The 24,469-nt window shown below is 39.4% G+C and overlaps 4 protein-coding genes across 4 annotated transcripts; 2 read left to right on the forward strand and 2 right to left on the reverse strand.

Annotated features, from left to right (window-relative positions):
- Positions 1–1,405: 1,405 nt before the first annotated feature.
- LOC131326417 (uncharacterized) lies at positions 1,406–3,556 on the reverse strand. Its single transcript, XM_058359205.1, has 3 exons — positions 3,465–3,556; positions 1,536–2,647; positions 1,406–1,437 (listed from the first exon to the last, which is right to left on the reverse strand). Exons 1-3 carry the CDS (start codon positions 3,554–3,556, stop codon positions 1,406–1,408), a joined length of 1,236 nt encoding a protein of 411 aa, XP_058215188.1.
- Positions 3,557–5,139: 1,583 nt separating this feature from the next.
- Positions 5,140–18,658, forward strand: LOC131326427 (uncharacterized). Its single transcript, XM_058359215.1, has 5 exons — positions 5,140–7,228; positions 8,030–8,209; positions 11,911–14,030; positions 14,173–14,186; positions 18,255–18,658. Exons 1-5 carry the CDS (start codon positions 5,456–5,458, stop codon positions 18,656–18,658), a joined length of 4,491 nt encoding a protein of 1,496 aa, XP_058215198.1. The 5' UTR covers positions 5,140–5,455.
- Positions 18,659–19,542: 884 nt separating this feature from the next.
- On the reverse strand, positions 19,543–21,226 carry LOC131326435 (uncharacterized). The gene is made up of 4 exons (XM_058359226.1): positions 20,916–21,226; positions 20,728–20,811; positions 20,257–20,467; positions 19,543–19,896 (listed from the first exon to the last, which is right to left on the reverse strand). Exons 1-4 carry the CDS (start codon positions 21,224–21,226, stop codon positions 19,543–19,545), a joined length of 960 nt encoding a protein of 319 aa, XP_058215209.1.
- Positions 21,227–21,669: 443 nt separating this feature from the next.
- LOC131326444 (uncharacterized) lies at positions 21,670–23,475 on the forward strand. Its single transcript, XM_058359236.1, has one exon. The coding sequence runs from the start codon at positions 21,670–21,672 to the stop codon at positions 23,473–23,475; it is 1,806 nt and encodes a 601-aa protein (XP_058215219.1).
- Positions 23,476–24,469: the final 994 nt, after the last annotated feature.

Below are 24,469 nucleotides of genomic sequence, written 5' to 3' on the forward strand. Positions count from 1 at the left end.
CAAAAGACAAACGCCGAACAAAAGTTAAAGTGTTCGACATGATGAAATCTAAACTGAACAAGTTCATGAATTTTCCAACTAGTTCGAGTAGTTATAAAGCCATTGAAACATGCCCACGTGTGGCAAAATTCTATAGAATTTGAAAAGGAATGTTCATTTTGGAAAGATATTATCAACAATCAATTACGAACACCTCACTTGGTCATTTGAAAATAATGACAATTTTGACAACATAAAAATGAATTATGATATAGCCGACTCCAAGTCTGTATCGTTATCATTGCTGAAAATGAACTATGCAAAGATTCAATTTTCACAAAGCATTATCCCTTTTAGAAAATTTTTGAGTTCAAAATAAGTACATCCGTAAATGTAACCGCTTTCTAGACCAAGATCCACCACTCTACACATTTCACTATACTTACACGGTGCCCCAAGTAAAGAACTCAATTCATGTTCGGCATATGTCTACGACGTCCAGGGTAGTCTTGCTTATTCAACAACTTCACGAAGGATTAACCAAACTAGCAGTTGTCTCAACGAAACCATAATACAAAAATTGAAAGACATGCAAAACTATCATCAATTCATAAGCTGCAACAAATTTAGTAGTCGAGACAAGAGATTCCAATTAGCATGTAGCATTACATCTAACTAAGAGGTTAAATCGTCCATACAAACACCTTCAATAAATTATCTATCTAGCATGTAGCAAGTACCCTCACATTATATCATTATCTATCCAGCACCACATCCTAAGAACGAAACATTGCACACTAGTTCTAACATGTACGTTGAAACTAAATAGCAACACATTTTATACACCAAATACAGTAATAAGTCAACCAATCATAGACTTTCCGCACAATTTATTGCAATTACACAGTACCGAATACATCTACACGTCAACGGGTTCACACAGTACCCAGCGGGCTCACACAGTACCCAACGCAACCACGAGCTCACACAGTGCCCAATACAACAACGGGTTCACACAGTGCCCAATATAGTACGGGCTCACACAGTACCCAGCATACTACGGGCTCACACAGTGCCCTATACAACAACAGGCTCACACAGTGCCCAATACCATCACGGGTTCACACAGTACCCAATACAACCACGGGCTCACACAGTGCCCTATACCCTACGGGTTCACACAGTGCCCAGATACCACAGGCTCACACAGTGCCCTATCTCACCACGAGTTCACACAGTACCCTACACAACCACGGGCTCACACAGTGTCCAATACTTCATAACTCGTGGCTCTAAGAAGCCCAATAGTAATTTAGTTCATTTCAATCCCACAAGACCTTACACGATTTCTATTCATTTTATAAATCTTGAATATTTTCATCCCACTAGTCTAGTTGTCACAACACTTAGATTTTATCAGACAAGTTCATAAAGACAACTCCGCAATGCTATCCAACACTAGAATAGACCATGCACTTCATAATAACAATCATTTGGCAAATAAGCACTTTGTATATGCATAAGTAATCTCAACATAACACATAAATTCACGTTACCTTGCAACGCGGTATGAGACGCATGACCCGACCCCGTGGGTCTTTGTACGCTCCCTCTACTTGTCGATTGTGGACAATCTACCGCTAAGTGCCCCGGATGACGACACCGGTAGCAAACCCGAGGTGGTCTCTGACCATGATATTCCTTCTCCTGAGGACAGTCTACTGCACGATGGCCCGACTGGCGGCACCAATAACACACAATCGTTGACCGAGACGATACTCCTGACGTTTTAGAAAGAGTAGGTGGTTCTAAATTATGCTGTCCTGAGGTGGACAGAAACTGTTCTCTTTGTCTCTTCCTCCCTTGGCTTCCAGACGTTTCTATAGATACACTCTTACCAACGGTTTGTTTTCTTGACTCCTGCACTTTCGGCTCCTCTGGTATTTCCTCCGTATACTCAATACTTCTAGCACACTCGATAATGTCAGAAAACCTTTCAATTCGTTGACCTACCACAAACTTCTTGATAGACAGACATAACCCTTTCTCAAAACGCCTACATTTCCTACCATCGGTTGCAACTAACTCTGGCGCAAAACGGGACAAGGTTTGGAACCTAGTGGCGTATTCTGAAACGGTCATGTCACCTTGATCTAACCTTTCGAATTGGTTTCTAAGCTGTTCACGATACGACTCTGGAAAATATTGGTTTTCAAAAAGTGTCTCAAATTCAGCCCAAGTCAAACTTTCCTCAACCGGCTCAATTTCCTGATTTGCAACTCCAGCCGCCCTCCTAACGTCTCTCCTTACTCCTAAAACAGATTCCCACCACTCATTCGCCTCACCGGTAAGTTGACAAGCTACTATGCTCACCCGTAGGTCGTCCTCCGTAATCTTTAGTGCGTTGAAGATCTTACGAATTTGTGCAAGCCAATGATCAGCCACAAGGGGGTCGCTACTTTCTCCATCGAACTGAGGTGGATTTCTACGACTAAACTCTCGCATGGCTACTATGGCCCGACTGTTCACGTTATCCCTAGGGGGTGGTTGCAAAAGATTAGCCGCCGCAAGTGCCGCTACAATATCCCTAGCAAGCTGATTCTGTCCTGCCTCCATTCTCGGATTCCCAGTCCTACCCCGTCTATTCTCAGGTCTCGGAGGCATCTCACTACAAAGAAACAATAAAAAGATCATCAACAAAAGATACACTACGAATCTCCAACTCCACCAATCTCTTCTAACAACTCTACGCCACTATACGGTAACATAAATGCAATGCCACCTAGTTGGATGCATGTCAATCACTCAGTAGCACACAAGTCATGTCACAATGCAATAATTTTTTTTTTTGAACCCATGAGACTCAAAGTCTCCCCACGGTCTCAAGGTATTCTAAACTTATGCTCTGATACCAAGTTGTCACGCCCTCGATTTTCAACATAAATAAAGATAGCTTTTCATAAATAAAACCCCTCACATTATCTTACATAATACCCCAAAAGAGTTCACCAAATCCTAATCATTAAATTACAGATCCAACTCCAAGAGTTTGAATATATTAGATCATAAAAAGAAATAGAGTTAAGGTGCTATTACATTCCCAAAACATGTTTTATCAAAAGTCCTTGAGTCTCTTTTGCCACTTCTTTCGAAAATATGCACTTGAATGCATGCACTTCGCTCCATGCTACTGCTCCGGGTTCACACCTGAAAATGATAGGTTGAGCTACACTAGCCCAGTAGAGAAATCTACACAACTATTATATGCAAATGGGATGACAGGTAGAATGAATAACAGAGGCAACATACGGTATCTCAAAGGAGAAACAAAACACGACTAGTAATTTTCCCAATGTCGACGACATAGATGAAGTACCATGACTACACACCAAGACTCTAGGCTAACCACCACACCCTATTCCGAATACTCTATCCGCTCATTGACTTCACTTTAGTCATAACGTCCCATGTTTAAAGAAAAGGACCTGTTGATAGATGACTCTATGGTGTTGTTTCGACAACCAATCATTTCTTTCGTATATTCATCAAACAAACCCTTTCGTTTACTCATATACATCACCGTTGCAATCCCACATCACACGTCACACATCACAAGCAAGTACTCTTTCTGGGCTGTTTATGGAGTCTCGCTACTCCCTGTAAATACCTTCCTCACTAAAAGAACTGAATCACATCGATCATATAGTATAGATCACTCTACCACAATTCCTCCAATACACCTCACAACTCAGCCATTCATCTCAATCACATATAATGAATTCACAACAAAGACTTATTCACAAAGAAGTAGTAGGGATAATTTTATCTCAGTCAACTAGCTATCATTACGTAATTAGTTTCTCATCACCATACAAGCACTTACATATCAAGGGATATTCCCTAACAACGATTCATAGATCTTCACCTTGCAATTCATAAAACCGTACCAATTACACAAGAGATGTACCACATATCAAATATAAGAAAATGTCTCATATATCCATGCCTAGCGTTGTTTAACTCAAAGGGGTGTTCCACATGTTCGCTTTTCACATAGCATGTCAACACACACAACCTTCGCTCACCTATGTTCCATATATTCTCTAAACCCTCGTTTCGATATCAATAGGCTCATACGGAATCCAACGACTACTATAAAGACTTAAGCATACCACTAACCTCATCTAATCATTCAATTATGTACTCAGGCGTACTTAAGGACGTCCGTGGCTCGCTCAACGTTTCTAAGGAAAAAGGAATATCCAACGTATACAAACATATCCATCTTATTTTGGCTACCAAATCTTATCGGTGAAGAATTAGGAGATGAGACCACCACCATTGGAAAGTAGACTTCCGGCACATGAATTTCGGTATAAAATTTACCCAAAACAGAGTTCGGATGAAAAAGTTATGCCCTTTCGAAGTTTTGCCAAAATGCTGAATTTTTCATTTCCTACCGGTAGGACACATTTTCCTACCGGTAGGAGACCACAATTTCACGAAAATGACTCTACTGGACAGCGTTTCTACCGGTAGGGCCAAAACTCCTACCGGTAGGACTTGGGTTTTCAGTGCACGATTTTCAGATTTCACCAGAACAATTCCAACAACAAAACCAATGATCTAAGGTGCGATTCAAACACCAAATCAACACATAAACATATAATAGATGAGAGAAATCCCTACCTCGAAGTCGAAGAACGAAATCCAAGCCCAACCAAGCAAGCCCTAGCTCCGAAAACTTTGAATCATCCGAATACTCCTCTCCGAGCTCAAACCCACGAAATACGAGCTCAAGATCGCGCGTGGAAGGAGGAATGAAGGTTAATTTTCATGGGTCTCAAGTTTATAGGCTTGATTTCGAGAGAGAGAGAGAGTGAGAGAGATAGAGAGAATCGGGCGGGAGGGAGAGAAGACCGAGAGAGAGAGAGAGAGATGTGAGTGGGAGAATGATTCTCTACCACTCACTCTCACCTATTTATACCACCACACACATCAATTACAATTTCACCCCAAACTTCCAGATTCTATCACATTCAACCCAAATCACATATTCAAATCACACTTTCTCTTTACCTCAATATTCTAATTTTATTCTAACATTAAAATTATTGAAATTAAACACGGGTCTCTACATGATTTGTGATTGAAAGAAACTGCTTGGAGACCACTGGCGGTTCAACACCCTAAAGTTTTTTTTTTTTGTTTTTTTAATTTATTTAGTAGTATAGTTTCTTTTCAAACTTTATTTGAACACCCAGTTCTATATTTGGAAAAGGATTTGCAAAAAAAAAAATTCCAAACAAATTTCCTTGGGGAAGAAGGATCTGAAATTCTATTTATATTTAATATAGATTTCCAAAAAGTAAAGAGGAAACCTATTCCTCTTGGGAATTAATGCGTTATAAATACTCCTACACTTAACAAAGAAGAAATTCAATCTCTTTTCTTATTCTTTTCAAACTCATCAACAATGAAGAAACAAGCACATGGTCACTTCCCAGATGATCGCAGCTGGGAACTTATATTCCAAAAACTTAGAGATGACGATGAGTGTGCCTTGGGTTCGATATCGTTGGTCTCGAAGCGGTTCCTGTCGATATCTAACCGGGCGAAGCTTAGCTTGAACGTAAACGACGGGACGCTCCCTCTACTCCCCAATCTTCTTCGAAGATTTCTACACATCGGAACAATAGTCGTCAACACTAATGCACACAAGGACATAGACGGACTCCTTGATCAGATTTCACGGTCTGGTGCATTGAATCTCCAAGCCATAAAGTTTCGTTCGCGTTTGGCAAAACCTCCGCGAGATGGTTTGAAGGCACTGGCGTTGAATAAGAATATAAAGAACAATCTGAAGGTATTGGATTGCTCTCGACTGATCCTTATGCAAGACAGCGATTTGGTTTTGATAGCGGATCTTTTTCCACGGCTAGAGGAACTCAAGATTAGGGCGTACAAGAAAATAACCAATGATGATGCTACGGCAGGTATAACAGATGATGGTGTTGATGCAGTGGCGTCGAAGCTTAAGGATTTGAAGGAGTTTGTGTTTACAGGTAATGCATGTTTCATTACTGATCAATCACTTATTTCTCTATCCACAAATTGTGTGAAACTGAAGACAATTAGTCTTGACATAAGCAGGAGCGGTCGACATTATGTGACCGGGGGAGGAATTGATTTTGTGATGCGGCATAGCCCCAATTTGACCTCTCTCTCGCTAAATTTGTGGTCGTTACAACCTTCTGCATCCTCTTTCAAGATTGAAAAAGCATACGCCATTGCCAAAAATCTGCATTCTCTCACCATGAGTCAACAACTCTTTTCGGAGAAACATATATGTTTAGTCACGAAAGCATGTCCTCCATTAAAGAAGCTTAGGCTCTTTGGTTCCGGGGGTCAGTATTTTGAAATACATGGTGCATTAAAATTGCTTTTGCAGGCATGTCAATTGACATTGGAAGAGCTAACCCTAGGAAGTTGGTCCCTCACAAACACAGGTATAAGCGATTTGGCTCAGCATCTCTCAAATCTTACTTTCATAGATCTTCATGAATGTTCTGGGTTGACTAGTGCCACCTTTTACACCCTCATGAAAAGTTGTCCTTTACTTGAAACACTTAAGATGGCAGATATGAAAGGACAAGAGAAGGATCTTTTCTTCCCGGACTTTTTAAATAAAAACTACCATATGCGACACCTTGATATCTCCGGAAATTGGCGGTTGACTAATATGATGCTCAAGAACTTTGGGCAAGTTTGTCCGAATCTACAATTCCTCGATGTAAGTAATTGTATGAGCCTCACCGATTTCGGCATTGGAAAAGTTTTGAGAGTATGCCCTGCCATAACACAACTGAATATGAATCATCTTAAGGTTTCAGGTGTTTTCGGGAGATATATTTTTGACCTCTTTACCATAAATTTGAAGACTGTGAAAGCTCGTTGGTCACAAATTGATGACAATGGAATGACAATGATTGGAGAAAGATGTCGAAATCTCCAATATTTGGACATCGGATTCTGCGAAAAAGTGACAGATAAAGGGGTAATGGAGGTGGTTAGGAACTGTGAAAGACTGAGTTATATAACTCTAATTGGGTGTAAAAAAGTGAGCACCGATATTTTACCTCAGATGGTGTCGTCAAGGCCCTCCCTTAGGAATGTTGATCCTCCAGGTTTTTGTGATCTCAGTGAACAGATGAAAAAGAAACTCTTGTCCTTCGGCTGCCAGCTTAGCGTACCTCCTGATTAGTTGTCATTCTAATTTTACTTTGAATACATATGCTCTCTCGTCAATTGTTTTGTTTGTTTGAACCATTCTAAAACACTGATATGAGATCCTTTTTCTGCTTTCCATTTAGTTTGAAACTGTGGTTTCCTTATCTTTAATTTCCTTTGGTTTGTTTGTTGGCAAGAAACAAGCAGTTTTTGTATTACCATTTTTATAACTTCGGGACGTTGCTGCAACTAATGCTTCTACAGTAGAGATAATACCATGCTGACATGTATAGGCAATTTTGTTAGAAGCTGGAGAATTAGTGGGCTAACAACCAAAAGGGGTTCGACGTTTTTCTATAGACTCAACCCCGGACCTCTCCCTTAGAAGCCGAGGAGTACATGCAACCGGAAAGAGTCCTAAGAGCCACATCTGTACAAGGGACACATTAGTAGTTACTGATTGATTCTGACAAGAATCTCAAATTACCATGACTCTGGTATGGAAGCTTGCTTGTTGCACAAAATTCGAACAAAACTTTTTGAAGGGAACTGTTTTAGACATCATACAATCTGCACAAAAGGAAGGCGAAATCCATTGCATTGCTCACGAAACAAATCTACTTTGTCATGGAGTAAATGTGTTAGGTTAGGATTAGTAGTTACTGATCTACTACTGTGTTTGGTTAGGATTTGGGAATTAAAGCACCCAGAATAATGGGAAATAAGAATAAGCAATCACAAGTCACAACCCTACGCCAATGTGAAGATCAATAAACTGTTTTTCAAACACGGGACAACAAAATAATTAACGCAAAACCAGGCATTCTTTGCCTTCCCGGTCTCTGATGTTGTGTCAGCGGAGGTAGTGGAAGCCGTGGGGTTCAGGGGAGCAGTTGAAAGGGTAAAAGAGGATGGGGGAATGCGATATGTGGTGGAAGGAGAAGCAAAGAATGTTGTTCAGATGCTTCAAGGGGTGAAAACTTCAAGTGCCAGTTTGGCGGTGCGAGCGCAAACACGTTGCATTTATTTGATTCTTTTATTTCTGTTTCGTTTACTTTTGTTCCTTGAGAATGTAATAGGGTGGCTAATGCTATAGCCAAATATGCCATTTCTTTGGAGTTATCTACAACCTGGGAAGATAATTTTCCGGACTGAGTTTGTAGAGAAGCTCTCTTTGATGTTTCTTCATTGCAGTAATCAATAAGAACATAGGCTATTGATTGGGAAAAAACAAAAACATTACCATGACTCCAAACAACACTCACAAATGGTTAGCGGATGGAAAAAACAACAATCTGCCGTGAGTGGATCGGATTGGAAACCAAACCGGTCCGCCCAAAACCGATCCACGGGAGCATCACTATAATTGGGCACACCATCTATCCCAATTTTTGGTGTTCGTAAATTAATTAGAAAATTAGGGGCTGGTCCCCTTTTTTAGGTTCAGTTTGAACCCAACCCTAAAATATTTTACCGAACCTGAATAGGGTTGAATATGTTGTATAGTGGCTTTTTTACCCCGTTCTCTTATTCTCTCATCCCTTCCTCTCTCTGCAAGTAGACTACAACCAAATTCATCTCACTCCACTCCATGCCTCTCTCTAATCTCACTCCGACGCCTCTCTCCCTTGTGAACCACCGCCGACCACCTCTTACCCAAAGCCAATCCTCGTTGGACCTCCGACGAGTGTCCAGCAACCTCCGACGACTACCGAAAACTAGTTATTGGCAACCGACAACCCTGAGGCCACTGTGAAACCTCTGGATTTGCTCTGTAACCTCTGAATCTGCTCCATAAAAAACTGTTCTGAACCTTTTCTGCACTCACCGGCCATTGAAATCTCTTCGCCTTGGTTTGTACGGTGATTTTGACTTCTCCGGCAACTTAGACGAAGTTTCAACGACTTCATTTCCTGCGATTTCAATGGCGACTGAGGAAATAGGATACAAAAAGCAAAGAAAAAAGAAGGAAAAAAAAGAAGGAAAACCAATTCTCGCATTTCTTGATCACAACCAGGTGAAAGAAAAAAAGATCTAATTCTAACAATTTCGTTCGAAGAAATATTCTTTATTTTTTTCCCGAGTTGTTCTGCAAGTTTTATGAAGCACATAAAATATATTAGTGGTGTATGTTGTGGAGTTTGGTTCGTGATCTGGCGTGTAAGATGAGTTTTGGTGAGTCAATGACAATGGAAGTTGCACAGCATTATTACTTCACTTGAAGTAAAATACACAGTTTACAATTTTTATTCGTGTGTGTATTTTTTTATGAGAATTGTATATTTTTCTACGAGAACTGTGTATTGTTCATGAGAACTATCTATGAGAACTATATATTATTCATGAGAATTATCTATTAGAACTGTGTATTTTCAATGAGAACTGTGTATTTTAGTGTGTGGTAAAACTATGTGAATTATGTATTTTTCAGTTCATATAGTCCAATTCTCATAATTAGTTCAGAAAGCTAGTTCTCTATGAGAACAGTCACTTCTCATAGCCAATTCTTATAGAATTGACTATGAAAATTGGCAGTTCTCATAGAACTGACTATGAAAATTGGCAATTCACATAGTCAGTTCTCATAACTCAGTTCACATAGACAGTTCTCTATGAGAACTAAGCAGTTCTCATAAAACTGACTATGAGACTTAACAGTTCTCATAGCTAGTTCACATAACTAAAGGTATTTTTGTTCAAAATAATATGATTCAAGAATTGATTCTAAAATTATAGCTCTCATAGCCTCAGTTCTCATAGCCATAATTCAGGGGTATTTTTATTCATTTGTGTATTTTCTATGAGAATTGTATTTTTCTTATGAGAACTATGTATTTTCTATGAGATTTGTGTATTTATTCATGAGAACTGTTTATAAGAACTATAAATTTTTTATGAGAACTGTGTATTTTCTATGAGAATTGTGTATTTTCTGTGAGAACTGTCTATGAGAATTGTGTATTTTCTATGAGAACAGTGTATTTTTTTATAAAAACTGTGTATTTTTCTAAGAGAACTATGTATTTTTTATGAGAATTGTGTATTGTCCATGACAACTATATATGAGAACTGTATATTTTCTATGAGAATTGAGTATTGTCTATAAGAACTGTGTATTTCTATGACAACTACGTATTTTCTATGAGAACTGTGGATTTTAGTGTGTGTTGAGACTATTTGAACTGTGTACCTTTCAGTTCACATAGTCATTTCAAATAATTCTCATAGAACTGACTATGAGAATTGACAGTTTCCATAGCCAGTTCACATAACTAAAAGTATTTTTGTCCGAAACAGTTCTCATAGAAATAGTTCTTATGGACAATTCTCATATAAACAGTTCTCATAGAATTTTTTCATAGCAAATGGTATTTTTTTAATCTTTCATAATTTCATATTCAATATGGATCTTGTTTAGTAGATATCGTCGAGTAGATTCCAAAAATATAATTTTTTTTACAAATGAATATCTACAACAAAAGATATGACTTTTTGAAATTTAAACAATATTTTAATGGTGCACCAGTGCTCATGGAGCATTGGATAATTTTTCTATACTAGATGTTCTCTAGTTCCGTGCGCGTGGAAGGGCATGGTTGGAATAAAAAATATAAATAATTGTACAGGACTAAAATAAGACCGAACCTAATTTTTTGGGCCAGCCTAAAAATTCCCCTAAATTAATTGGGAGAGGGTGCCATTTCCTTGGCTCTTAATAATTCCGCTCAAGTTTGTGTTCGCTTGTTAAAAGCTCGGTTAATCGGATGGTTGCCTGAACACGTTTTCAAAACTTACTCATTCGGGACACAAAATCGAACAAACTACTACTCAACTTGTTCAACTTATGTTCAAAACTAATTTTTGAGATCAATTTATTTTATAAAATGAATAAATTAGAACATATTTTTAAACCTCGTTACATTTCAAGCAAATCTTGAACAATTGAGGTTAACAAAAAAGCTAGGGTACACTGCCTTTTTACACCTGCCCCATTCCAAATTCTCAAATAAGTATTTAAAAAATAAGGATTTATTTTCAAACTTAAAAATAATAGTTTTACGAAAATAATTTTTCTATTTTTTTTACAAGATTTGATAGATCTCATCGAAATCTATCAAACAATATCGACATTGCATATTTTTTTTATTTTAGCAAGCCTATTGTTTTTTAAGCTTGAAAATTGCAAATAAGTACTTAATTTTTAAGGAGAGAAAGCAGAACGGGCCCACACTACATCTTATGTGGGGCCCACTTTAGGTCCCACAAAAATTTTAAAAAATGCCATAAATTTTAAAATATTATTTTATGGGATTTTGTAAAATATCAGCTCTAACAGATATCGGTAAATATTACTTCTGGATTCGTAAGGGTGAAACTGCTCAAAAAATTTATGATTATTTTTCTGAATTTTTTTTGGGACCCGGAGTGGGCCGTACATAAAATATAATATGACATGTAGGGTAACTATGTAGTGTATGTTTGGGTGTAGGTTGAGTGGTGTTTTTGTCATTCCTCTTCATTCCTTTTCCTAATTTGTTTAGGTTTTCTGCCGTATACTTTTTTAACGAGGATTTGAACCCTTGTTGCATACAACAACTTAAATTTGCGTCAATTCAACATCAATACTCCTATATATTATGAACAAAGAGAAAGAAATTTAATCTGTGTTTTTTTTCCTTCTCAAACTCGTCAACAATGAAGAAACGAGGAGGACATGGTTACTTCCCAGATGATTGCTGGGAACTTATATTCCAAAAACTTAGAGAAGATGATGAGCGTCACTTGGGTTCTATATCTTTGGTCTCAAAGCGGTTCCTTTCGATATCTAATCGGATGAAGCTTAGCTTGAATGTAAACGACGAGACAATCCCTCTACTCCCGAATCTTCTTCGAAGATTTCGACACATCGAAACCATAGTCATCAAGACCCATGCCCACAAGGAGATAGATGAACTTGCTTATTATCCGATTGCACGGTCGATCATGGATGGACTTGTTGATTATCCGATTACACGGTCGATCATAGATGGACTTGTTGATGATGAACTAGTTGATGATCAGATTGCATGGTCGGACGTAGATGGACTTGTTGATGATGAACTTGTTGATGATCGGATTGCACAGTCGGACATAGATGGTCTTGTTGATGATCAGATTGCACGGTCGAACATAGATGGACTTGTTGATGATCAGATTGCACAGTCGGACATAGATGGACTTGTTGATGATCAGATTGCACGATCGGACATAGATGGACTTGTTGATGATCAGATTGCACGGTTGAACATAGATGGACTTGTTGATGATGAACTTGTTGACGATCAGATTGCACGGTCGGACATAGATGGACTTGTTGATGACGAACTTGTTGATGGTCAGATTGCACAGTCGGACATAGATGGACTTGTTGATAATCAGATTGCACAGTCAGACATAGATGAACTTGTTGATGATCAGATTGCACGGTCCGGATTATTGAACCTACGAGCAATAAAGTTTTGGTGTTCGACAGTACCTCCGCGAGATGGTTTTAGAGCACTGGCGTTGCATAGGAATATAAAGAACAATCTGAAGGTATTGGATTGCTCAGGACTAACCTCAATGCAAGACAGCGATTTGGTTTTGATCGCCGATTGTTTCCCACGGCTAGAGGAACTCAAGATTAGTGCGGATTCCGATATGGTCAATGGGGAGGTTGCAGCACGTATAACAGATGATGGTATTGAGGCACTGGCATCAAAGCTTAAGGAATTGAAGAAGATTGTGGTTAAAGGTGAAGGTTGTTTCATTACTGACAAATCGCTCATTTCTCTATCCACAAATTGTGCGAAATTGAGGAGACTTAGTCTTGGCATAAATCTGCATTCTCTCACGAGTCAAAAACTTATTTCTGACAAGCGTATTATTTGTCTAGTCGCAAAAGCACATCCTCCATTAAAGAAGGTCAAGTTGGTTGGTTTGGGGGGCCAGTATCCTAAAACTCATGGGGCAGTAAAATTGTTTTTCCAGACATGTCAGTCGACACTGAAAGAGCTAACCCTAAGAGGGTGGCCCCTCACACATATAAGTGATTTCGCTCGGTATCTCTCTAATCTAACTTCTATAGATCTTGATGGATGTTTTGGGTTGACTGGTGACACCTTTTACATTCTCATGAAAAGTTGTCCTTTAGTTGAAATACTTACGATGGCACATACCGCAAGACAAGAGATGGATACTTTTTCTGAGAATTACTTACATAAAAATTACAGTATGCGACACCTCAATATCTCCAAGAATATGTGGTTGACTGATACGACGCTCGAGAACTTTGGGCAAGTTTGCCCGAATCTACAATTTCTCTCCGTAAATGGTTGTCCGCGCCTCACCAATCTTGGCATTGGAGAAGTTTTGAAGAGATGCCCTGCAATAACACAATTGAATATTGATGGTCTTACTCAAGTTTCAGATGTTTTGGGGAGATATTCTGACAACTCTGTAGTGAATTTGAAGACTTTGAATGCTCGTGGGACACGCATTAACGATGAAGGACTGGCAATGATTGGAAATAGGTGTCGAAATCTCCAATATTTGGATATTGGATTATGCAATGAAGTGACAGATAAAGGGGTGATGGAGGTGGTGACGAACTGTCAAAGACTGAGGGATATAAATCTAATTGGGTGTGAAAAATTGAGCACCTACTCCTATATTTTACCTCATGGTGTTTTCAATGCCCCTCACTTGGGAACATCTAACCACCAAGTTGGGCGACCTCTCCACTCCGGGCAGCCTTTTCTTTCTCCGCCAATTAATTTTGTGTTTGGTGAAATTTTAACATGGTAAGGGAGGTAAGCTTCCAGAGGTGGAAGGCTTTTGGATAAGGCTCATTTGATTGATTGTCCCATTGTTTGTGCCTTAAGCACACATTGTTCTGTTATGATTGCTATCATATAGATCATTTATTTACCTCTCCGCATCCAGGTCAGAGGCAGCAAGTATGAGGATTGGTAGAACTTATCCCACATTAATTTTGTGTCGGGTGTTTTAACATTTAATAGTCTGGTAAGGAATTGTTTTGTTTGAACCACTCTTACAAGTGATGTGGGATCTTTTTTCTATTTTCCATTCTGTTCCTTCTCTTTTTTATTTTATTTTTTGTTAGCAAGAAATATTCGTAGTTTTTGTACCATTTTTTATCAACTGTGCTGCCTATTTCTCAACTATTTTGGGTAGCTATCAAAAGACTTTGCCTATAGAGTGAGCCCTCCAGGTGGCATGAATTTATAAGGAATCAAAGAGAGTTCCTAGACGCAGAAATTCCTCCATTACAAAAAGAAACCGTTGACCCCGTGAAGTACCCGAATTTGGGGAACCACATATATCTTGTCTTGTGTTTGATTGTGTGTTCGTTGTTTGGCGTCACCGCTGCAACTTATACTTCAGGAAGAGATAACACAATGCAACATATATAGGCACATTATCTGAGTCTTAGGCATATAGCTTAGTTTTATGTGTCTGTACAAGCCTACAAGGTGTCATAGCTAGTTGTATATGTCCCAGGTGGGCGTCATAGCTTACTGATTCTGTAAAAAACAATCTCAAGTACTCTGTCTCTTGTTCGACGAGAGTTCTTTTGTCTGGGCAAGAATCATATCGCAAGATCATCGACAACAATGGCTGAAGCTAAAGCATGCCCGGAGGCTTAACGGTGGTCTCTCCTATCCTCATTGCATAACATTTTTACAACCACGGATAGTTGTATCTCGATGAAAGGCCTCGGGGATAGTGACTGTGTTGATTTTTTCCTTGGACTTTCTTGTCCAAGATATGTTAGTATAATACACTATTACAGTAGTAGTGGTTTGTGTAGGGTGAAGACTGATCACTGCATAATTAAAGGCTCCACAACCTGTATAGAGCTGTCTTAAGAGAGGTTTAGCTAATTTGATTTGTTTAATACTGAGCCTGTTCTTATATACGGGTGATTATCCTCTCTGAAAAGAAAGCCAGCGACTGGAATGCAAATTACATTAGAGCTGGTTCATGTTCTAGTTCTAATCTGATTCTCTGGAAGAGAGAGTACAATTGCTTGTATTCAATATCTCTCCCATGTACCAGTCAACCTGGCTACTGGGCTACGTAAGTTCACCGTAAAAGAGATTCGTCACCCTTCTACCCCTTTCCTAGAGGACGAAATAGCCTCTAACTAGGCTTATGTTTTTGTGGTAGACCTGTGCGCCCACTTCTTTTTTTAGTTCATCTCCAATAGTCATCTATTACTAACCCATTGACACCCTGACTTCGGTCTCTAATCAATGTTGCTGTAACACACGAATGCAAGTTGTGTGCGCCCAAGCCGCTATGCTTCTATGTGCGTGAGTGTCTCCGTGTGTGTGAGCAAAAACAAGAGTAACACAACCTGTGTGCAAAAACCACAAAAAAGTTAAAAGACTTTGGGAGCACATGGACTTGGGTTTGCCTCCATTAAGAAAAGCCATCTGAAAACAACTGTTTCGCAAAATGTCAGCCTGCCCTGTCCATGAAACGTTAATTTTGTAGGGCTCGCCAAAGAAAGACAAGCACAACTATATGATTGAGGAGGGTTGTCATAGATACCGAAACTGGCCATTACTCAAGTAAACGTATAGCTAATTTTCGCTAGCTTTTAAGTTTTGTTACAAGTTGTTTGACAGAAAGTTTGTCCTTCATACATACAACTGTACAAGGTCTTGGTACCCAACAGTAAGTTTCACGTGAGAGCTTCTCAGAATTTGCAAAAACACCTGTTTCTGCAGCATTTGAATTATACCTTCCTTGTCGAGTCAAGAACTCCAGTCGAACTAGAGATAATGTACTCGACGTTTTTTTTCTGCAAGTCTGTTTTACAGAACCAGTAATTACTAATCTGTAACTAGTGAATACGTATACAACTCAATTGTATGTCAGAGCTTCTAACAGTTTTTGCTGACACGCATCGAATGGCATTCTATCTCTACTGGTGTATCAGTTGCAGCAACGTCCCAATGCTATGAAAATAAGGCGGTAATAACAGAAGCTGCTAATTCTTCCAAACAGAAAACAAAAAATTTGCAGAGGAACATAGTGCCGTCAGTGTGAAATAAAGAACATGCAGCGCTGTTGGAATGCATGATATGTATGGAACTGGCTGTAGTGGTGAGTTCAAAGCTGTTTTTTTCAATATCCGAATCGGGGTGAAGCGTTGCTTAAAGGCAAATGACGAGCTTTAAGCAACGCAAGACAACATATGAAAATGAACCACATCAGGACTGGCCGCAATGAGTTTACAAGAACAAAAGATCACTAAGCTTTAGTATGGCAATCTTCTCATTAACACAAAAAGACTCACCAAACCACCTCGATCATGATAACAGACACAGAAGACTCCAACATAGACCAAGACCAAACCCATGAAAAACTCCTCAACCCGAGAAATTTTTGGGTGCAAATAGAGTATTGCTAACGTGGTACCCATGCAGCGCATTCGGGCCATCCAAAAATGCAACACCATCGGTTGCTTGGCTCAGATGCATTGCACGGGTACCACGTGATACCCGATTTGCAACCAAAAGTTTCTCACTCAACCCAGACCTACTCACTAGCCCACGCAAGACCCCACCCACACCCCACATGACTTATAAAGACTCCACAATACTTCTAAGTCCAAAAATAAAATCATCCGTAGAGTATAGATGACAACCATTTTTTTGTACTAACCCAGAAGCCTGCCCACCCAGTTTGGACTTGCTTTCTCGATCAAGTTGAGGTTGCCTAGGTTTGAGTTGTGCTTGAACTTGTTCACGAGCCTTAACGATGCATCGAATTGCACTTGACCACTACGAATTACTTTTGGCCGCACCGAGTTGCACTTGGCTGCTATGAATTACTCTTGGCCGCATCGAATTGCACTTGGTCGCTTCAGATTGTACTTGGCCGCTTCAAATTGTACTTGGCCGCATCGAATTGCATTTGGCATCTTCGAATTGCACTTGGCCGCTACGAATTGCACTTGGCCGCATCAAACTACACTTGGCCGCTTTGAATTACTGTTGGCCATTTCGAATTGCATTTGGCCACTACGAATTACTCTTGGCCGCATCAAATTACTTTTGGCCTCATCCAACTACAGTACTTGGCCGCTTCGAATTGCGCTTAGCCGCTTTGAATTGCACTTGGCCACATTGAATTGCCCTTGGCCGCATCAAATTGCACTTGGCCGCTACGAATTGCTCTTGGCCGCATTGAATTGCACTAAGCCGCATCAAATTCCTCTTGGCTGCTTTGAATTGCACTTGGCCACTACAAATTGTTCTTGGCCGCGTCGAATTCCTCTTGGCCGCTATGAACTACGAGTTTAGAGCTACATATAAAAATCTTGTTACGTACTAAATAAGTTCATCCATATTCAAAATTAAAAAAAAAAAAAAGATATATAAGTGTACATTACTTGTATAAGTTTTACACTTGTTCAAGTTATAAAATTTTCACTATATTGATACAAAAGTTTATACATATTCAAGTTTATATATAAAACTCTCATGACATATTTATGGTTTAGGTTTGCGAGCTTAATTGAGGCGAATTAATACAGTTAGATTTATGCTTGCCTCATTCATTAAACGTGCATAAAATTGAAGTGCTCATATTGGTTCGTTTAATAGAGGAATCAATTAAAACTCGAACGTGCTGTGACTGAATCGAGTCTCGAACAATTTACAAATGATTCGGTTTATTTCTTGCTGCACCTGAGTTCTTGGGGGCTCACATGAGTTTGAGGTCAACAAGTGGGTGAGAACCAACGGCCATAAAGAAGAACTACCCTCATTAATCTAGGCAAAAAAAAACTCATAAATATAAAATTCAGTTGCTGGCTACCTTCATTAAATTTAAAACCCTCAAACTCTTAAATTTCCATATCTCACATAGGATATTTTCTATTTGGTACTTTAAAATTGGTGAAATATCTATATAAAAGGCCAACATTGATCTCATATTTTGGGACATTTATTAAATCTACCCCTATATTTGTTATAATTTATGGAAAGACATCTTTGTTCACGAGCCTATCGATATCTCCCTCACGAAAAGTTGTCCTGTACTTGAAATTCTTAAGATGACACATACAGGAGAAAAAGAGATGGATCTTTCTTTATTGGATAATTTACATAAAAACTACCACGTGCGACACCTTGATAACTTTGGAAATATGGGGTTGGCTAATATGACACTCAACAACTTTGGGCAAGTTTGTCCGAACCTACAATTCCTCGATGTAAGTGGTTGTATGCGCCTCACCAATTTAAACATTGGAAAAGTTTTGAGGAGATGCCCTGCCATAACACAACTGAACATCCGCGGTCTTAATATTTCAGATGTTTTTGGTAGCTATTCGGACCACTGTGTAGTGAATTTGAAGACTTTGGGAGCTCAAGAGACATGCACAAATTGACGACAAAGGAATGGCAATGATTGAAAAAATGTGTCGAAATCTCCAATATTTGGACATAGGATGCTGCAATAAAGTGACGGATAAAGGGGTAATGGAGGTGGTCAGGAACTGCGCAAGACTGAGGGAGATCCTTCTAGGTGGGTGTGAAAAAATGAGCAGCAATATCTTACTTCAGATGGTGTTGTCAAGGCCCTCCCTTAGGAACATTGATCCACCATGTTTTGATGATCTCAGTGAACAGATGAAAAAGAAAATCTTGTCCTTTGGCTGCCGGCTTGAAGGATTTCCTTGACTCTGTGCAGTTGTCATCCTATTTTACTACTTTGAATTCATTTGCTTGTGATCATAAGAAAAAACTTTGTTTTATTACAGTCGTGAACTTATAGTTCTTCCACTATTCCTAGTTTTTCGTTTAGATGTTATCGCTTGCCAACATTGGTTGAATATAACCTCTAAAACTAAAGTATGAGTTTGGGCGCGGCTTCTTCACTTTTTGCCAATTGATATTGAGTTGGATGATTTGACATGGTAATAGAGGTAGGCTTTTTTTTATTTTTTAAACAGCAAGAAGAGGATTTTATTAACCTTTGAAATAGTACAAAAATTAAACAGATTGCAAGCACGATGGCATCACAACAAGAAAGAAGCATCCCACCAACGTTGACACCTAACCGCTACACAAATCATATGCCACTCCGAACCCAAAAAGGGAGACATATGAAAATTAATAATCCTCATAATGAGTCTACATGAACAAAAGGCTCAGCTTTAGTACATTTGTAACCAAGGTTATGACAATCTTCTCATTACCCCAAAAAGACTCCAACGTAGACACCAGACAGACCCCAAACACAAGACCAAGACCAAATCCAACCCAAAATAAATCAAAAATTCCTCAAGTTTCTCATGTCTTCACTAGGAGGAGGAAAACCACATGGTGAGAAGAATTCCTTGAGGGCAATGGACGGCCTTGAAATCACCATCCAATCCAGAATACCAATGCCCACATTTGGGCACCCTCTTACATTTAACACCCTTAGTCTTTTGCACTTCCTCACCACCTCTTTTACCCCATCACTTGTTACTTCTTCGCAATATCCGATATTCAAAAACTGCAAATCGGGACACCTGTTTCCAATCATCGCCATTGCTTCGTCGTTCAATTTCGTCCCACAAGCTTTCAGAATCTTCAGTTTCATGCCAGAGCGCTCTGAATATCTCCCAAAAATATTTGAAACCTTAAGATGTTCGATGTCCAAATACGTTATTTTGGGGCAACTCTTCAAAATTTCCCCAATGCCTAGTTGGGTGAGGGTATGACAACTACTTACAGAGAGAGATTGCAGATTGGGACAAACCCGCCCAAAATTTTCGAGTATTTTATCATTCAACCACTTGTTCTGGCTTATATCAAGGCGTCACATTTGGTAGTTCTTGTGTGAGGACTCCAACGAAAAAGTTTCCTGCACTCTTATACTCGTCGATTTCATTATTATGACTTCGAGTAGGGGACACTTTTCTGTGAGAGAGGGAAAGGTGTCGCTGGTCAATAGAGAACACCGATAGAGCTCTATCAAAGTTAGATGAGGGAGACAAACTTTACTCATACGCCTTTTTGTGAGACGTCGGTTTGCTAGGGTTAGCTCTTCCAAAGTCGACCAACATGATTGCAAAAGCGATGACAATCCTCTGCACCAGTTGTCATAGAGTTTGAGCTTCTTTAATGGGGGACGTGCCTTTGCGATGCAAGAAAGAAGCTTGCTTGAATCTTCTTCAATGGAGAGAGAGTGAGTTTCCTCGTGCAAGTGACTGAACTTTCAAACTCATAAACAACAGAACCTCTCAAACAGACCATCGACCCTGACATGAGCGAGAGAGGTCAAGTTGGGACTATGTTGCATCACAAAACCAATTCCCTCGCGAGTCACAAGAGGTTTCTTGTCGATGAGATGAATCTCGCGCAATTTCAAACAGTTTGAGGAGAGAGAAACAAGTGATCGATCGGTATAACAATAGGTACCTTCTTCAAACACAATCCTCTTCAAATCCTTAAGCTTCGTTGCCAACACCTCAACCCGTCATCGGTTACATAACCACTGATAGTTGCTTCCTCTAGCCCTGGAAAGCAATCTATGATTGCGTTAAATCGCTGTCTGTCAACGAGTGAAGTCTCCAGCAATCCAATGCTTTCAAACGCTTCAAATTCAATCCCAATTCCCTAAAACTGTCATGTGAAGGAATTTTTTTGCATGAAAACTTGAGGGATTCGACGTTTAGCCCATACTGTGAAATCAGATGAATAAGTCCGCTCATATCTTCGTGGGATTCAGTATTGATTTCTACGTTCTTGAGGTGTTGAAATCTTCGAAGAATTCCGGGGAGTAAAGAGATCATCTCGTCCGTGGATTTTAGGCTAACCTTCAAACGATTTGTGCTGGAGAGAAACCGCTTGGAGACCAAAGACACCGCGGCTAAGTTGAGAACATCTTCTTCCAATCTGTTGAATATCAGTTCCCAGCAATCTTCTGGGACGTAAAAATTCGCATAATTTGTTTCGGGAATCACCATGTTTTGAAAACAGAGCAAACGAATATATATTTCTAAAACAGCGCATAGATATGTTGATTGACACTGCCCTTCCTATAAGGGCGCCCGGACCATTGAAAACACAATCCAACGGATGACAACAATGTCCACAGTTTCTTTATTTGAGGGCGTCCATATAAGAAGCCGAGTGTGTTGATAGATATGGAAATAGGTTTGTAGTATGGAAATCAAAACCTGTTAGGAAAATGATTTGCAAAAAGAAAAGAGGAATTAAACAAATTTCCTTGGGGAAAAAGGATCTGAAATCCTGTTCTAAAAAGGATTTCCAAAACGTAAGTGAAGAAACGTTTTCCCAATCCTTTTTTAAACAGGATTTGAATCCTTGTTGCCTTATACTACTTATAGATACTGAACACAAAATAAGATGTTAGAATCTATTTTTTCTTTCCTCAAACTCATCAATAATGAAGAAACAAAGTTCTGGACAATCTGGTTACTTCCCAGATGATTGCTGGGAACTTATATTCCACAAAATGAGAGAAAACAATGAGCGTGAATTGGATTCGATATCTTTGGTCTCAAAGCAGTTCCTTTCGATATCTAACCAGGTGAAGCTTAGCTTGAACGTAAACAACGGGACACTCCCTCTACTCCCCAATCTTCTTCAAAGGTTTCGACACATCAAAACAATAGTCATCGACATCAATGCCCAAAAGGACATAGATGGACTCGTTGATCAGATTTCACGGTCTGGTGTATTGAATCTCCAAGCCATAAAGTTTGGTTGGTGTATGACAGAACCTCCGCGACATGGTTTTAAGGCATTGGCGTTGAATAAGAATATAAAGAACAATCTGAAGGTATTGAATTGCTCTGCATGGACCTATATGCAAGACAACGATTTAGATCTGATAGCGGATTGTTTCCCACTGCTAGAGGAACTCAGGATTAGTGCTTATACTAAAGAAGACAATCATGAGGTTGCAGAACGTATAACAGATGATGGAGTTGATGCATTGGCGTCAAAGCTTAAGGAATTGAAGAAGATTGTTTTTAAAGGTAATGCTTGTTTCATTACTGATCAATCACTTATTTCTCTATCCACAAATTGTGTGAAACTGACAAAAATTGGTCTTTCATTAAGCACTAGCAGTCAACATCGCGTGACTGGAGACGGTGTTGGTTTTGTGACGCGGCATAGTCCCAATTTGACCTCTCTCTCTCTCTCGCTAAAATTGTGGTCACCACAACATTCTGCAATATCTTTAACAAGGGAAAACGTGTTCACCGATGCCAAAAATCTGCGTTCTCTCACCATGAATCGATATCTCATTTCGGTCAAACATATTTGTTTCATCGCAAAAGCACGTCCTCCGTTAAAGAAGCTCAAGCTCGTTGGCTTCAGCGGCCGGTATTGTGAAATCTATGGTGCATTAAAAATGCTTTTGCAAGCATGTCGGTTGACACTGAAAAAGTTAACCCTAATCGGGTGGTCACTCACAGACACAGTTATAACTGATTTGGCACAGTATCTCTCTAATCTAACTTCTATTTTTTTTTTTGGACCGTTTGGGTTGACTAGTGCCGCCTTTTACACCCTCACGAAAAGTAGTTGTCCTTTACTTGAAATTCTTCAGATGACACATACGGGAGGACGAGAGATGGATCTTTCTCTTCCAAAACATAGAAACTACCAACTGCGGCATCTTTATATCTCCCACAATATCTGGGTGAATGATACAACACTAGAAAACTTTGGACAGGTTTGCCCGAATCTACAAATCCTTGATGTAAGTTATTGTACGCGCCTCACCAATTCCGGCATTGGAGAAGTTTTAAGGAGATGCCCTGCCATAACACAACTGAATATCTGGGGTCTTAATATTTCAGATGTTTTTGGGAGCTATTCTGACCACTCTATATTGAATTTGAAGACTTTGGAAGCTCAAGACACACAAATTGATGACGAAGGAATGGCAATGATTGGAAATAGGTGTCGAAATCTCCAATATTTGGACATTGGAAACTGCAAAAAAGTGACAGATAAAGGCGTAATGGAGGTAGTGAGGAACTGCAAAAGACTGAGGGATATCCTTATGGGTGGGTGTGAAAAAGTGAGCGCCTCTATTGTGCTTCAGATGGTGTCATCAAGGCCCTCCCTTAGGAACATTGAGCCACCATGTTTTGATGATCTCAGTGAACAGATGATAGACAAAGTCTTGTCCTTCGGATGCCGGCTTAGCGCAATTCGACTCTGGTTGTCATCCTAATTTACTTTGAAATCATATGCTTGTTATCACGAACAGAATTTTGTTTTATTGTAGTTGTGACCTTATAGTTCTTCCATTATTTCAGTTTTTTGTTTTCAATATTAGAGCTTGTGACCTCACATTGGTTAATTATAACCGTCAAAAATAGTATATGAGCATCCGACAGTCTCTCCGCTGTGGGCTGCTTCTTCGCTAATTTCCAATTGGATTTGAGTTTGATATTTTAACATGGTATCAGAAGTAAGCTGTTCAAGGCTTTGGAGAAGACTGCATGATTGATTGTCCCGTTGTTTGTGTCTTAAGTGCGCCTTGTTTTGTTGAGTTTCTATGATCTTTCGTTTACCCATCTAATTATGGTTGCACATGCGGGGGAATGTTAGAGCTTATCTCACATTAGTTAATTAGAGCTCTCCGCAAATGTCTTTGCTCAACCCTATCATGTTTAAGGCTTGGTCTGGTGTGGAGATGAAACATGGCTCACTTCTCTGCCTATAAAGTACTGAGCCCTCCGGATTGCATCCATGAGTCAGAAAACAGAGAGAGTTCATATACTGAAAGATTGAGACTGATAGATGTTTGTAATTCCTCCATTAAAAATAAGAACTGTTGTCCCCATGAAAGTACCCGAATTCAGGGAACCACGGAAATCTTGTCTTCTGTTTGAGTGTGCGTGTGTGTTCGTTGTTTAGTTTCGATCTTTGGTGTAAAACTGCAATATTTGGACATTGGATTATCCAAAGAAGTGACAGATAAAGGGGTAATGGAGGTGGTGAGGAATTGTGAAAGACTGGGGGAAATAACTCTATTTGGGTGTAAAGAAGTGAGCGAACAGATGAGAAATATAGTCTTGTCCTCCGGATGCTGGCTTGGCAAACTTTCATGACTCTGCGTACTTCGAATTCATATGCTTGTGATTGCGAAAAACCTTTGTTTTATTGCAATTATGACCGTATAGTTCTTCCATTATTCCAAGTTTTTTTTTTTTTAACGTTAG

Source organism: Rhododendron vialii, chromosome 1a (assembly GCF_030253575.1).
Source record: "Rhododendron vialii isolate Sample 1 chromosome 1a, ASM3025357v1".
NCBI lineage: Eukaryota > Viridiplantae > Streptophyta > Magnoliopsida > Ericales > Ericaceae > Rhododendron > Rhododendron vialii.